The sequence below is a fragment of the Lichenostomus cassidix genome, chromosome 1 (assembly GCF_008360975.1).
Source record: "Lichenostomus cassidix isolate B80296 chromosome 1, HeHo_3.0, whole genome shotgun sequence".
NCBI lineage: Eukaryota > Metazoa > Chordata > Aves > Passeriformes > Meliphagidae > Lichenostomus > Lichenostomus cassidix.
Window position 1 is genome coordinate 78543546 of NC_139479.1, and position 14006 is coordinate 78557551.

The 14006-nt window shown below is 40.7% G+C and overlaps 1 protein-coding gene across 7 annotated transcripts in view; it reads right to left on the minus strand.

The window, feature by feature from the left end:
* FAT3 (FAT atypical cadherin 3) overlaps positions 1–14006 on the minus strand; it is a 396068-nt gene that overhangs the window by 26072 nt on the left and 355990 nt on the right. For all 7 annotated transcript variants that reach the window (XM_085065228.1, XM_085065219.1, XM_085065190.1 and 4 more), the window contains 3 exons: positions 10270–10404; positions 9087–9244; positions 710–1178 (listed from right to left, as the gene is read on the minus strand). In XM_085065228.1, coding sequence (XP_084921354.1) covers positions 710–1178; positions 9087–9244; positions 10270–10404 — 762 coding nt within the window. The remainder of the gene's footprint in view (positions 1–709; positions 1179–9086; positions 9245–10269; positions 10405–14006) is intronic.

Sequence of the window (14006 nt, forward strand, 5' to 3'; positions counted from 1 at the left end):
TAACATGCCGCCTGTTCTGGTAACTCATGCACTGCAGTGAGTCACTGGTATCAAATCACACAAACCATCACATAACCACTGGGTAGGAAACTCCAACACAAGCACAGTTTAAATCAATATCCTATAAAGTTTGGATAATATTACCTAGACCCTAGAGCACTCAGGCCTCCAAGGAAGCTGTAAAATACAGTTCAGGGGGAGTTTATAATGGACCAAACTTGCTATTTTCCATGCAGACATATAATCAAATTACTCACTTACAAAAGGACGAAGGTGTTTGTGGACAGCTCAGTAATTATTTGTGACAGCTTTGGAAACAGAGTAAGGCAACACTGCTGTTGCATCTGTGATGGACGTTTGAAATCACCATCTTTGTGTACAGCCTCAATGCTGTAAGGATGCTGTAAATGGATACTGAAAAATCCAGCTGAACATTACAGTAATTGTAATTCTATTGGTTTCTATAGAAATAGGATTATCCTAACAGCCAATAAATCAATTTCCTCCTGGAACACTAATGCAGTAAGAAGGGGCACCATTTCACTGTTATTTATAGAGCAAACAGCTTTTACCCAATTTGCAATACCTATCAGAGTTTTATAGAGTTCATGAGATTTTTCAAGCATGTTGCTGCATAAAACCATCTCTGGCAATAAATTACGGAGGAACACAGGGAGGGGGAAACCCATGAAGTAATGAAAACATTTACCACCAGATGGCACGGCAGTACAGGTGCCGCCGTTCTGGCAGGGATGTCTCTCGCAGGCATCGGGATAAAGGACGCAGCCAAGCTTCAATTCCGTCAGGCCAACCACTTCTGCGAAGCTGCTGCGCTTGTTCTGGAGTGGCAGCTCATTGTTATTTAGAACTACTGAGTCCAGGCAGCCCTGGAAGCCACTCAGGACCTGCGTTGTCCTCTTGTCAGTCAGGCTGCGGACGTTATCCACTTGGACCTGGGCGCCGAAGTAGACGGAGCTGTCTGTGCTGAGCGTCTGAAAGTAGAGCGGGGCTTTGCGGCGCTCCACGTAGCTGTCGTCCAGGGACAAGCTCGTGAAATTGCGGTTCAGCTCCAGGAACACCGAATGCCAGCTTCCATCGTTAACAGCCCTGCCAGAAATTCCCAGGATTCCTGGGCCACTTCCGCAATCCAACTGGAACCAGAGTTTGCCATCCACAATCTGCAGGAGGAAAACAGAAATCAGACAGCTTCAGGCGCTCAGCTGTCTCGTAATATGTTCTCACAGAGAATCTGGAAGCACAGAGAACTTCTAGACAGTCTCTGCACACTGTTAAAGCTGCTCTCCTACATGACACTAAAATAGCAAAAAGCTGTGCCTTTATCATCAGCAAAAAAAAATTGTAAGGTGGAAAACATCAGCTTACTTTGAATTTGCCCAAAGCCAATCACTGCAGGAAAACTGGAAATATAAAAAAACATATGTATGCAGAACACAGGCAAAACCTGGGATAATTATATGTTTTACTGAACAGGACATGGACTTGAGGACCCTTGTTCTGCTCTTGGCTCTGCTGTTGAACAGCTGTGTCTCTCTCAGCAATTCTGAGAGCTGTGACTCTGCTCCCAGTGGTTGATGTTACCGAATGGACGGACACAGCACAGGATCACCTCTTAGTGTTTGAGAGGCTCATGGCAAAGTCAGTGGCCACACTTTCAGCAGGTGATGTTAGGTACTCTGCTCATGCACACACCCTCTGCTTCTGTAACCTTTTAGAGCATCTCAACGAGGTGTAGCTTTGTCCCTAAATGTCAGAAGTTCAGTTTCCTTAATTACAGCTGAAAGATACTGGTTGACCGTAAGTCAGTCATTTCCCAAAGGAGCTACACTACCTGCTCTGTGTATACCTCATACATGATATAAGATGGCTCTGACTTTTCTTTCTTTCCTCATATTTATACTGGGCTTGTGGCTTTAGAGAGTTTGTAGAGGATTTCTCATTCTCCCTCCCATTCCTCTCCCATCCCAGATTTTCCCTCATAAAGGGAAAATCTGTGCTACTCTGCTGGAGCAGGCAAAGTGCAGAGTGAGGGAATAAGCATGAACTGCTGCTTTCTTGATTAGCACTTTACCCAAAGATTTTAGGTTTCTCTAACAGATGGCAGATAAGTTTAAAATGGCTGACAAGGTTGGAAATAATTTCTGATGACACTTTAATTGGATTCAAGCTCTCTGAAAATTCTTGCAAGTATTTTACCTTTATGTCATGCTCTAGGAAGTATTTATTTCTGCAAACCCCATCTCAAGACAGTTCTGTCCCATTATTTATCCCCCTGAAAAGTTCAGGTGCTGTGTCATTTTTCATCCTTGCAGGCAGCTCACGTTGTTCTCTCACTAGTGTATCTGTTACAGAGCCTGACTTCTCTCTGCAATGAGAGCAGAGCTGCCACAGCTGTCAATGCAAGAGCCCCACAGACCTCTGGTGGCCTGCTGAACTGGCATGGCCAATGCAGATGTGAGGATGCTGCAGTGTGTCCACCTGCCTTTGGTCATTTTTAGCCATTTCTAGCATGAATAGTCATGTTAGCTGGAGACATCCCTTGGCATGTGACTGTGCTCAAACTCTTCTCAGCCAGGCTCCCTGATGTGGCTTGAAGGTAAATGTGAAACTGTTAATCTACAGGAGCAGACTGTGCTGTCATGTCATTATCAGCATTTTATATCCTTGGAGGTTGACAAAACTACCTGGAGAAAAGCTAAGGGTAAAATCTTGAGATCTGTAGATTCCTGGATTCCCTTGTCTTTTGCAAATCTTTGGTTTCTTGACTGACTGGACCTCAATCCAAGTCACACTGGGCAATCAGGGTATAAACCACACCACTCCTCCTCTTGGTGATCACTCAGCAGAGTGGACAGAGAGGTGCTAAGCATGGGGCAAACTCCCTATAGATGCCAACTGTCTACTGACTCTGCATTGTATGAGGGGGTGTAGAGGAATGAATACATGCAGAAGGAGCCAGGGAAGGAGCTAGAATTAGCCCCTGCTATGAACAACAGGCTGTTTTGAAGTCCCTGATCTGTAGGATGTAATGAAACTGAGAATTCAGATCTATGAATGTAATGCATGCTTAAGGGGTGGATGTTGCTAGGTACTCCTACAGCTCTATCAGAAAAGGCTAATGGATGTATAGAATAATGAGTCTGCATAATTTTTCATTAACAAATATTTTCTTACATGATTCAAAACTCAGCTGTAAACAGTTTCAGTAGATTGAAATTGGGTCTGTTAAAGCATATTCTCAGGAGGAATCTTGGTAAACAAGATGCCCTGATAAACAGAGAATTTTTTCTGTCCAGAAATGAAGCAATAGTTTCTTTTCTCCCTGTGCAACAACATATTCCATAAACCTTGAAGGTGCTGTTCAGAAAGTGTGGTCTGCCTCACCAGGAATACAAATTGAACAGAAAAATGCATGCCAACATATTACACTTTCAAAAACAGCCATCATTGGATAAGCAGCTAACTTGCTGCTTTCTTAAAAGGCTTTTTCCAATGGAAACTCTTCTACTGATTGTGTATAATATACATATACCTCCCCTATGACTACTTATGCCCTGAAGGACCTGCTGCCTGCATGTCTATTACTCTTACTCACAGAACATGTTTTTCCAATTATCTTTATAAATACAACACCACATTTGAGCACCTGGGATAAATATTACACGATTTGTATACAGGAAACTATGATCTAAAAGATTTGCCATTAAAATATGTTTTATACATCTTTCTCATCCACTTTTATTTCTTTTTACCAGCAGATGATCTGACATACACAGCAAATATATATTGTCTGAAGAGTTAAGTTTCCTTCCTGTTATTGAAGAAACACAAGTAACCTCTGCCTAGAGGGAAAAATGGAAAGGATGGCCTGATGCTTACAGTACTAGCCTAAGACATGACAGATCTGCATGGGAATCCACACTCTGCAACATTCTTCCTCTGAGATCTCAAGCAAGCCATTAGTTTCAGGTCTCCATCAGTAAAAGAGGGGTAACGTCATTTCCCTGCCTCACACCACTGCTTTACGGATACATACATTAAAGACTGTGTGACATGCCCTGATACCCCTAGCAATGGGACCATAAAAGTACTTTCATTAATCAGATGGTCAGAGGCCTTGCTGTTGAGGGGCTGGGAGGAAATATTTGTCCCCTGATGGATCTTGAGGAGGAGGAGGAGGAAGAACAGGAAGAGCTGGCAAGGAGCAGATGCTGCAAAGGGCTTCACACTACACTACTTAGCAGCTTGACTGACCAGGAAGGGAGAAGGTTCTTCCACTTTACAGGTAAACTTGCTGTCCCCTCTCCTAAGCACAGAGAATTCACCCATCATTCAGCAATTAATCCCTTGTGTTCCTGTGATTCCTTGTAACTGCTATGATGTCAGGGTCACTGCTCAGTCCTCAGAGGGGGTTCTTCTTTGATTTTAGCCTGGACCTTGCTACCAAGAAAAGCTGAACTTCAAGCTAACTGTTGGTTGTTTGTGTGTTGTTTTTTGTGTGGGTTGGTTTGGTGGGTGGGTGTTGTTTTTTGTTGGTGGGTGGTGGGTGTGTTGGTTTTTTTGTGGTGTTGGGGGGGGGGTGTTTGTTTGTGTGGGGTGTTTGGGTGGGGTTTGTTTGTGAGACTAGACCTTCACAGATCACCGCTCAACTGGACTACTTCAGTTGGACTGCTACTACCACCCTAACAGGGTGTTAGGTTGTATCTGACTTTGTCAGTGCTTTTCCTTGTATTATTTCACTTATTTTTAATTTCAATCTTAACTTGTGATCTCCTACTGGTTTGTTTTCAAACCAACACACTAACCAAGGGACACTCAAGCAAAAAGTATGGACATACAGTGAAAAGCCAGGCTCTTGTCCAGTCTCAGCAGTTATTCAGACAATAACTTCAGTGGGATGGCTGGTTTGGTTTGAGAGCTGGTACCATCAGACTCAGTCCAGGACTTACTGTGTGGTGTATTTTATCCATCTATGTACTACAACACAGCAGGGAGCCTGAGTTATTCCATCTCACAGCAGAGACATACAAATTTTGCAACCTCTCACCAGTGCAGCCCATGGCACCAGCAGAGATCCTCTGCACTATGAAAGCAGAGAGACACAGCTTCATCCTAGCTGGGCAGGAAATTCCCACAAAGCTTCCACTTCCCAGAGCTTTCTAAGCTCAGGGTTGAGTTACAAGTTCAGTTTTAACAACCAGGACAAGGAGGTTAGCATACACTTAAGCATATATGCCACAGGATTCCTCACCTGTAGAGAAGTAAAAAGAACAGAGATGACTCCAAAAGCTGATGCAATCTGTTACATTTCAACAGTTTCATTCAATGAGCAGAATGGAGCCAAACACATACTGCAAATTATATTAGAGTATTAGTCTGGCTTGGATGTTTGGCTAACATCCATATTTGTGTATCAACATAGGTAATAAAATGATCAAATGGTTCTTCTGAGACCACCTGCAGCTCACACAGTCCATCTGCAGTCAAACACCATGGATACAGCATGCTGCCTCCTAATCTATCTGGGGAAATATTTCGTTAGGTGAATTGCATTTCAGGTTCGTTTGTGTAAAACCGTGTATTTAATTAAAATATTACTCGTTTCAACTCCAGCCACAACTGGGATCATATCCAAGCTTCAGTCCTATCCAGCATAAGCCATGCAGCAGTAATGCATTAAAATGTATAATACACACTTAACTAAACCACGCAAAGTTTCACATTAACTGCCTGGACAGAAGAACATATGCTTGCCTTTTACCATTTAGCAGCTATATTTATTGCATGATGGGAAATCTTTCTTTACCCATTTTTAATCCTTAGAATTTCACAAAACAAGATGAATCTACATTATATTCCTTGGGTGAAAAAAAAAAGATAAATTATGGAATTCTCTTGTGCCATGGCCTTGTAATGCTTTAAATGGTTAAATCTTACTTTTCCCAGTTAGCTGCTACATAGGTGTTTTTGGGACATGCAATCCTTCCAAAGGAAAAAAAGCCCACATTGACCTGAATCTCATTTTGCTCCAATTGTCTTAAAAGCAAGAGCATGCAACCAAAAAAAATGGCCAACCTCTCAAAATCGATGGATGAGTTGCTTTATTTGAAACAGCTGAATAAATAACACCCTTATTTTATTATATCAATACAGTGTAGCTGGTAGGCTTTCAGCAAAGTAGTACACAAGCAGTTTGCTCTATGGAATTGATTATTCATCCAGGAAGGACACTGTGTTATGATTATGAAATATTTCCATCCCTGGAGTTATCACAAATACATGAGCTCCCAAAGTTAGGCTGGTCATTTAAACACCAAAAAGCATATTGCAGCATTAATTTTTAAACACACTGCAGTGGCAGAGACTTGCTTCAAAACAATCAATGCCACTGTATGCCCCAACAGCAAAGGTGTTTTCTGCCTGTCTTCCCATGGGCTCATACCCTGTGGGTCTAAGTTTCTTCTACCTCTGCCTTTATTTGAAGCTCAGTGATGGTGCTGGGCCCTCTGGTGCTAATCCAGCAGATACTTAAGTAGATGCTTAAAATTAAGGTATGTGAGTAGTTCCAATTGCTTTCAAATACAGGAAGTTCAGCAAGTGATTAAGTGCTTTGCTGGAGTGATGCCAGAGTGCTCAAAAGAACACAGGATTTTGTCCTTTATCCTCTATTTGGAAAGCTTCTCCTCATGTTTAATTTAACTGAAAGCAATGCTCAAATGATAACAACTTCACATTTATAGATCTATAATTAATCTGCTTAATGGCCTCATTTCTGAGTGCATCCCTACCTCACAACATATGTACCTGGTTAAACAAAGAAAAGGAAGCCTTACCTCTGGTTTACAAATGAAAAACCCCGTATGTTTAGAAAGTCCAAGCGTAACTTACTTGAAAACACCTGAGTTAGAGATCCCCAAAGTGCAGTCCATGAGTCAGCTGCCACCCCTGACGAGACCTGATAAGGCTGAATCCCTTTAGCATGATGCCATTTGTCTGCCACAGAGCACTTTGTGAGACCTTAGCCTGATACTCCTTGGCTAAAAGACCTTCACAAACCAAATTCTGACAATTCCTGATCTTGTATGTGATACCATTTCTTAAAAAAACTATGCTGAATGTAATGATTTTGCTTCCTTTAAACCCCATTCATGCAGAAACCCATGGCCAGACCTGGGAAAAGGACATACACACAGCAACAGTGAATCCTGCCCTATGTAAAAGCTGAGAATGAGGCTTTGGGAAGGTAATTCCCTATGTCCTCCCCTGCTCAATGCATAGGAGAAAGCAGAGGCTTTGCATCCATACACGACCCTGGACCTCACTCAATGGATACTTGAGGTGGCAGCTGCATCTGAAGCTCTCTACTTCGTCTTTCTTTGTTTTTTAGACCTAGGAAGCAAAACTGCTTGACATGGAGGTTGCACTCTGAGACTGGAGCACAATAACCACAGCTCTTGTTGCTGCTCCTTGAAGTATTATTTTTAACTCTCAGCATTTTTCAAAACAAAATAATTAGGCGATTGTGTGAAGTGGTGACTGAAAACACAATTCCTACCTCACAACTTAAAACTCCATTCAGGTGATTGCAGTGAGGAGTCCTCTTACTGGTTTGTTGTTTTTTTTTTTTTTCTTTTGGTTTGTTTGTTTTTGTTTGGTTTAGTGGGTTTTTTTTGTTGTTGTTTGGGGTGTTTTTTGGTTTTTTTGGTGGTGGTGTTTTGTTGGGGTTTTTTTGGTCGTAGTAGCATCATCAACTTTTCTGTTTTGGTGGCAAAATTTCCCTGCTTCAACTGGAGATTTTTACTCAGTTGTCTGTAACCTGGACACGCTGTGCTTCTTAATGGTGAGAGCTTTTTACACAAAACTCTAGCAAAATTAATTCTCCTATCACCATTCTAACTCCAATTCAGGCCATCTCTGTATGATCACCTATTGTTTTCAAGAGGCACTTTCCACCAGAGCCATTTGTTTTTTCCCAGGTATTTTTTGAAATTACAAAATTGCAAACATTGCCTACTGACATATGCTAACAGCAACCATGATGAAGACTTCAAAGAAGGTCTTCCAACTTTCAGTTTTGCTTGGTTTTTTTTTTAAACAAAAACATATGCCTGAAAGTTCAAACTGCATTTCTGCGTGTCTCAAAGCAGAGGTTAATTGTCTTGTACAAATTTGAACAATGCTGACAGTTCCTGGTGAATGACAGGCAGTACCTTTGCCCATAAAATATTTCAGTCTAACAGTTATAAAATTATTTCTTGTCCATTAATAACTCATCTAGCCACTTCAACATTACCTAAGCATTCAGCCCAACGTACCCTAAAGATTGCAAACACAGACACAAAAGGCTCTGTGCCATTTCTCCCACTGCTGAATTACAGAATGTGGCCGAGTTACAAATGTCAATGTTTTCATTCTGTACCTTAGAGGCTATAGGAGAAATACTATATGTGCAGGCTCTTGGATGAGCCTAGTACTCCCTTTCTATCCAGCATTTATTTGCCATTCCACAGCAACCCAAAAAAAGAATAAAAATGCATGGAGAGCTTATCAATTAAATATTGACTTGGCAACAATCTCCACTGACCCCATGACTCCCTCAACAAAGAATCTTAATCCACAGAGTGCAGAGATCTTCATACTCAGTAGGAGACACGTTCTAAGCAGTTGGTTCCTGGAATTAGCTCGCTAACAGAGAGGGCATATCCTCTAACCACAGACAGGACAGAAGGGAGGAACAGCAATTTCAGCAGGCTTCGTTTTGACTACATAGTCATAGAAATGGCCAAATCATACATCTCGTGCAGCCTGGCTACTGCACACAGACACACATAATGTTCTTATAATGAACAGCACCCAGTGGGGAATTTTCCAAGTAAAGTACCACTAACAAGCTGCTTTTCTGATCATTGTTGTCGCTGCTGTTGTTGAAATTGTTTTCCCCTGTTAGAATCAGACTTCATCTTCTCAATCTACAGATGAAATGAGAACAGCATTCCCCAAATCAAGAGCCAAGAGAAAATACAGAATCAAGAAAAACAACTGCAGAAAAGATAAATTATTTTAATTACCTTCAGAATTATGCAGGGATTAGCTCTGGTGTACATTATAATCCCATTGCTTTGCAGGGTTCGCAGACGGAGAGCCAACTTGAATTCCTCTTTCTTGCTATTTTCAGAAACACGGTATTTAATGTAGCTATTCCCAGCAAAGCTAAGGGAAGTGTGGCCTGAAACAACCATTTTGAGAAGACACATGTGCTTTTAGTGATACATAAATAAGGCCTCAACTGTTAAGTAATTAAAGAATTTATATAGTTAATGAGAATGGCTAGGAAGAAAAAAATAAAACCCATTTTTGATGAGAGAAAAAAAGGTGGCATCTACTACAAAATATATTGCATTTCTGTTTTTTAAAACTATTTTTCAGGGGATAGAGGAAAGTTCTATTTCTCCATACTTAAAAAAAAAAAGAATAAAAAAGGAGGTTTCTCCAAGTATTCAGCATTCTTCAGCTTATACACTCCTGGAGGCACTAGTCTTGCCTCACTGACAACAGAGGCAGTCAAAGGTAATCACACCTGTACATCAGGCAGGTGAGTTTTGAGTTTAAAGTTACGTGTGGGCAGAGGTCAGCCAAAACCTTGCTATGAGCTCCCTCCAGTCACTGCCCAGGACCACAGTTCTGCATCTGCCATGCTTTCATCAGGCAAACAGCACAAATCGTCCACCCTGCAGCCTGGGATTCACTGAACTCAACAGAAAGCTCCACTTCACTGGCTGTCCACCTGGCTCTTCATATCCCAGGGAACAACACAGATGCAGAGAACTAACCAGTGCCCTCAAACTTTCTTTTTGGGGGTAGTGTAGTGTTTTCATTAATAAAGGTTGGAATTTTGGTAATCTAAATAGTAAGCAGAAGAATTAATTATAGAGCTTTGCCCATGGCAGGAAAACATCTGGCATAACATTCTCTAGGAAAAATCCTGTTTTCTCAGCAGCCTGTTTTACTGAGCTGGTATTCAAGCAAGCCAGTGGGAATTTCCAAACAGAAACTGGATCACAGTCTACATACAGCCCCATAGCTATAAAGACAAGTATTTATAGGGCTTATAAACAGACACACCAAGTGCCTGTGCTGAGATGGGTTAAGCAGTACATTTTCTGTTGACTTCACTGGCACCTCTGCCTACAAAATGAGAATGGCAGCACTTTATTGTCCAAGTATATCCCCCTTTATGGCTGTGACATGCACCTGAGCATTCGCCAAGCTTCCCTGGTGGGCACTGGCAGATGAATGGTCTCCGGTTGGCTTCATACCCCACACACTGCATGTCCCCTGGGCATGGCTTCTCCAGACAGGGATCGTTGGAGCCTGGGCAGAGTCCCCCTGCAATAAGTTAAAATACTGTCAGGGATCCACAGGGTAAAGCATGATCAGCTGCAATAAAAGAGTAAGGAAAGACAATTATTTATCGCAAACTTCAGTACAAGCAAAAAATGGCTTAATAATAATAACAACAAAAAAGCCCCAACAAACCTTCATAGAAAGAAACAGCTTTTTGGACTAGTACACAGCAGAGCTGCTATAGTTCTTTGCTATAAGTCTTTGAAAGACTGCCCTAAACCCCATTGGAACATACTATAAAAACGAACTATTATGAGCAGTAACTGGTTTATAATTGGTATTATAACTCTCAGGCCATTCATTTTCCCACAATGCTTCCTGCACAGGGGCTTCAGAGATATGAGGAAAAAAAAAGTACTTGAAGCTGTGTAGCTGTTTTGCCCCAGAACATGCATGAGAAGCAAATTTTAGGAGGTAGAAATGGTCACAGCACCAAGCCTGCCAGTGTTCGAGAAGCGTTTGGACTGTGCTCTCAGGCACATGGTGTGACTCTTGGTGGGCTGTCACTTGTGCAGGGCCAGAAGTTGGACTTTGATGATCCTTGAGGGTCCCTTCCAACTCAGAATATTCCGTGATTCTACGCCATGCTTGGGCTACAGTGTGACACCTGGACTTTTCATCCTCATACTACCTAGGACAGGCTGCCAGCTTGATCATACAGTACAGACAAACTCGCCATTTCCCTGTGTTCCTCCTGATATTTCTGAGATCTAACATCCTATCCAGCTTGCCCAGGCTACCAAAACCTGCCCTCCTTTTTTCTCATCTGCAGGGACAGAACTATACTGACTTCTAAATTTGCTTAAAATACTTGAGTGACATAATTACATGCAGGTTTTTCAAAACCACCTAAATTCTTTACATCTATCAAGCTCAGCATGTCAAGGACTTACTTTAAAGCCTGTCAATGTCAAAAGAATTTTTTGCATTTCATTGGGTTTGGCTAGAACTTCTATGTAACTTCTAAAAGTGTCTAAATAAATCTGTTTTGATTGCGCTAATCTTAAAAGATTTGCACACACTGTCTATAATAATGCAAAACTTGATATAACTGTTGCTGCTTAATATATGACCTTTCAGAAATATGTGAATTCCACAACAGTTAGCCTTTCCTTGGTTGCAATAAGGCTCTTGGGAGATGCAGGGTCAGTTTCTACATTTGGGCATCTGTGTATGGCTGTTATGAAAGCAGACTTCAAGTGCAGGAAAAAAGGCACTCCTGCCTTTGCTTTTGTTGATTTGCAGCTGCAGCATGAACAAAGGGAAAGGCAATTGCTGGGAATGTACAGACACCTCTTGTTTTGTTTATCAAGTTAATTTATTTAAGACAAGCAGGTGATGCATTTAATGATAAAAAGCACCTTCCTACCCATCACTTTCTGAATATTGGCAGCTCTTGTATGCTGCAGGATCTATATTATAGGATCCTTATCATATTCAGAAACTAGTTTACTTTTCAGTACATTATTTTATTTACAGTTTATAAAGGAAGAAATCAACCTGTCATGGAGTACATCTCCAAAAGTAATGCAAGAAAGAATCTTATTGCTCTCACACTTTTGTACAAGCCAAGCAGGGTTCATAGTAAGCATAGCTGAAATTACCTGACACTGTAAGTATTTTCTGGGAAAAGAAAAATTACTACTGTAGCTTTCAAAGTGGACATGGGCTGACTACAAATATTGCAATTACTGTAAATGTCTTCCTTGATGTACAGCACAGTCAATTTAATGTTTAACATCCTCCCCTCCTTCATCAAACATTTGTTTGAGAGGTCTATGCAGTAAAGGATTTACAGTACTGCCTGCAGTACTGTTAGAAAACGATGCATGGCAATCTTTATTAATCACATTAGTAGGTAACATTAACAGGAATAACAGCTGCAATATACAGTCACACTTTAAGCCTTATAGAATCAAGAAACAAATGTCATTTAATAGGGTTCTGCACTACAGAATTATATTCTATTTAAGTGTAAAATCTGTAGAATTCAACAGAGCATATGATGTTTTCTATACTTTGGTTTGTTTGGTTTTTAGCATAAAACTTCACATTTCTTAGAATTCAGTGGCAAGTAACAATTATTTCTGAAATTTTACCAGGTTATTAAAAATTCTACGGGCTGCTTTGTATTTTCACCTTGGCTGTTTTAGCTATTTTAACTCATTCTTATGTGACAAAATACACAGCATTCTGGTGTCTGCAGAGTATATCTCTTCTTTGAACAAACTTAAACCTTTTGTGAGGCTGCAGTTCAAGTGAGCCTGTGTAGCTGACAGACATGCCATTTGGACTAAAGCCCCACAGCTCATCAGCATGCAGCAGAAAGAGGCACTAAGATTTCCAAACGTGGCTCTGCAAACTTTCACATCCCCTAACCTATGACTGTATCTTTGACATGAAGCAGTAAAGGAACAGCTTACTTTGTTATCCATCTCTGACAGGTTTTTTATCTGATTCAAACTCTGATTTGTACTTTACAGCCATCCTTCTGCATTCAAAAAATGTATGGAAAAGATCTAACATACTTGGTGGAACTGTGGAGATAACTGTTTGCCCTGAACAACCAAGAATAGTCCTTCTGGTAAACTACAAGAAAACCAACTTTTTATTCATCCTTCTGCAGCAGGATTTCATAGCTGTCACAAAACTTTAAAATATTCAGACTTGGGAGAAGTGCTTTATGCCTGTCTGTATGGTTATAAGTACATAAGCTACAAATCTGCATTATTGCATTGCCCCAGCTAACATGCATTTTCAGGCTGATTTCACAACTATGTGGAGCAAAATTGTAAAATTGTTCAAGGTTACGTTGTCCACATCAAAGATTTACAGCCTAGGTTTAAATAAAATTATTCTAATGTTGCATTTCCACTCCAAAGAGCAGTCTATTTTCCATCCAATAAAAGATTCAAGAAATATAGGTTCGACTTGATCTTGTTCTCTCCTAGGCAGGTCCACACAATCCACAGCATTCTCTTGAAACTCACATTAGCATTAATAAAACTGTTCTCTACAAGGTTTCACAGAAACACATGAGCTAGCATCAACCAGTGCGTGGCAGGAAAAGGTGGAATAGACCCACTTGATTTTGACAGATCATCTTCAGTTTAATTCTCTAAAAGAAGATAAAAGTATTTCAATCTTCTAACCAACATACTGAGGAAGAAAACACTGTTCCATTGCAAGATGAGAGATTTATTTAATTCCTATTTCTTCCAAAAAGGAGAACTAGGATTGTAAATATATTTTGAAAATTGAGTGCTTCAACAATTTTAACTTAAGCCTTGTGATATCAGGCAGTTTTCGATCAGCCCATTCTCTTGAATTTGTATGAGTATTAAAAAGAGTTTGTGTCTCTCACTTGTAGAAGAAAGCTTCAAAGGAGGGAGACTCCTGAAGGCCAGAGTTGCAGGAAGCTTGTAAAGCAAACTCCAAATTGCTACTTCAAATAATAGTTTACTGGGGAGAGAAGGCTAGCACATGATCTGCAATCTGTTTTCACTTTTGGAGCACAGTGACCAGGTATTATAGGCAGTGATTATTTCATGCATGTCAGTGTAGACCCCATGGAATTATTTCTG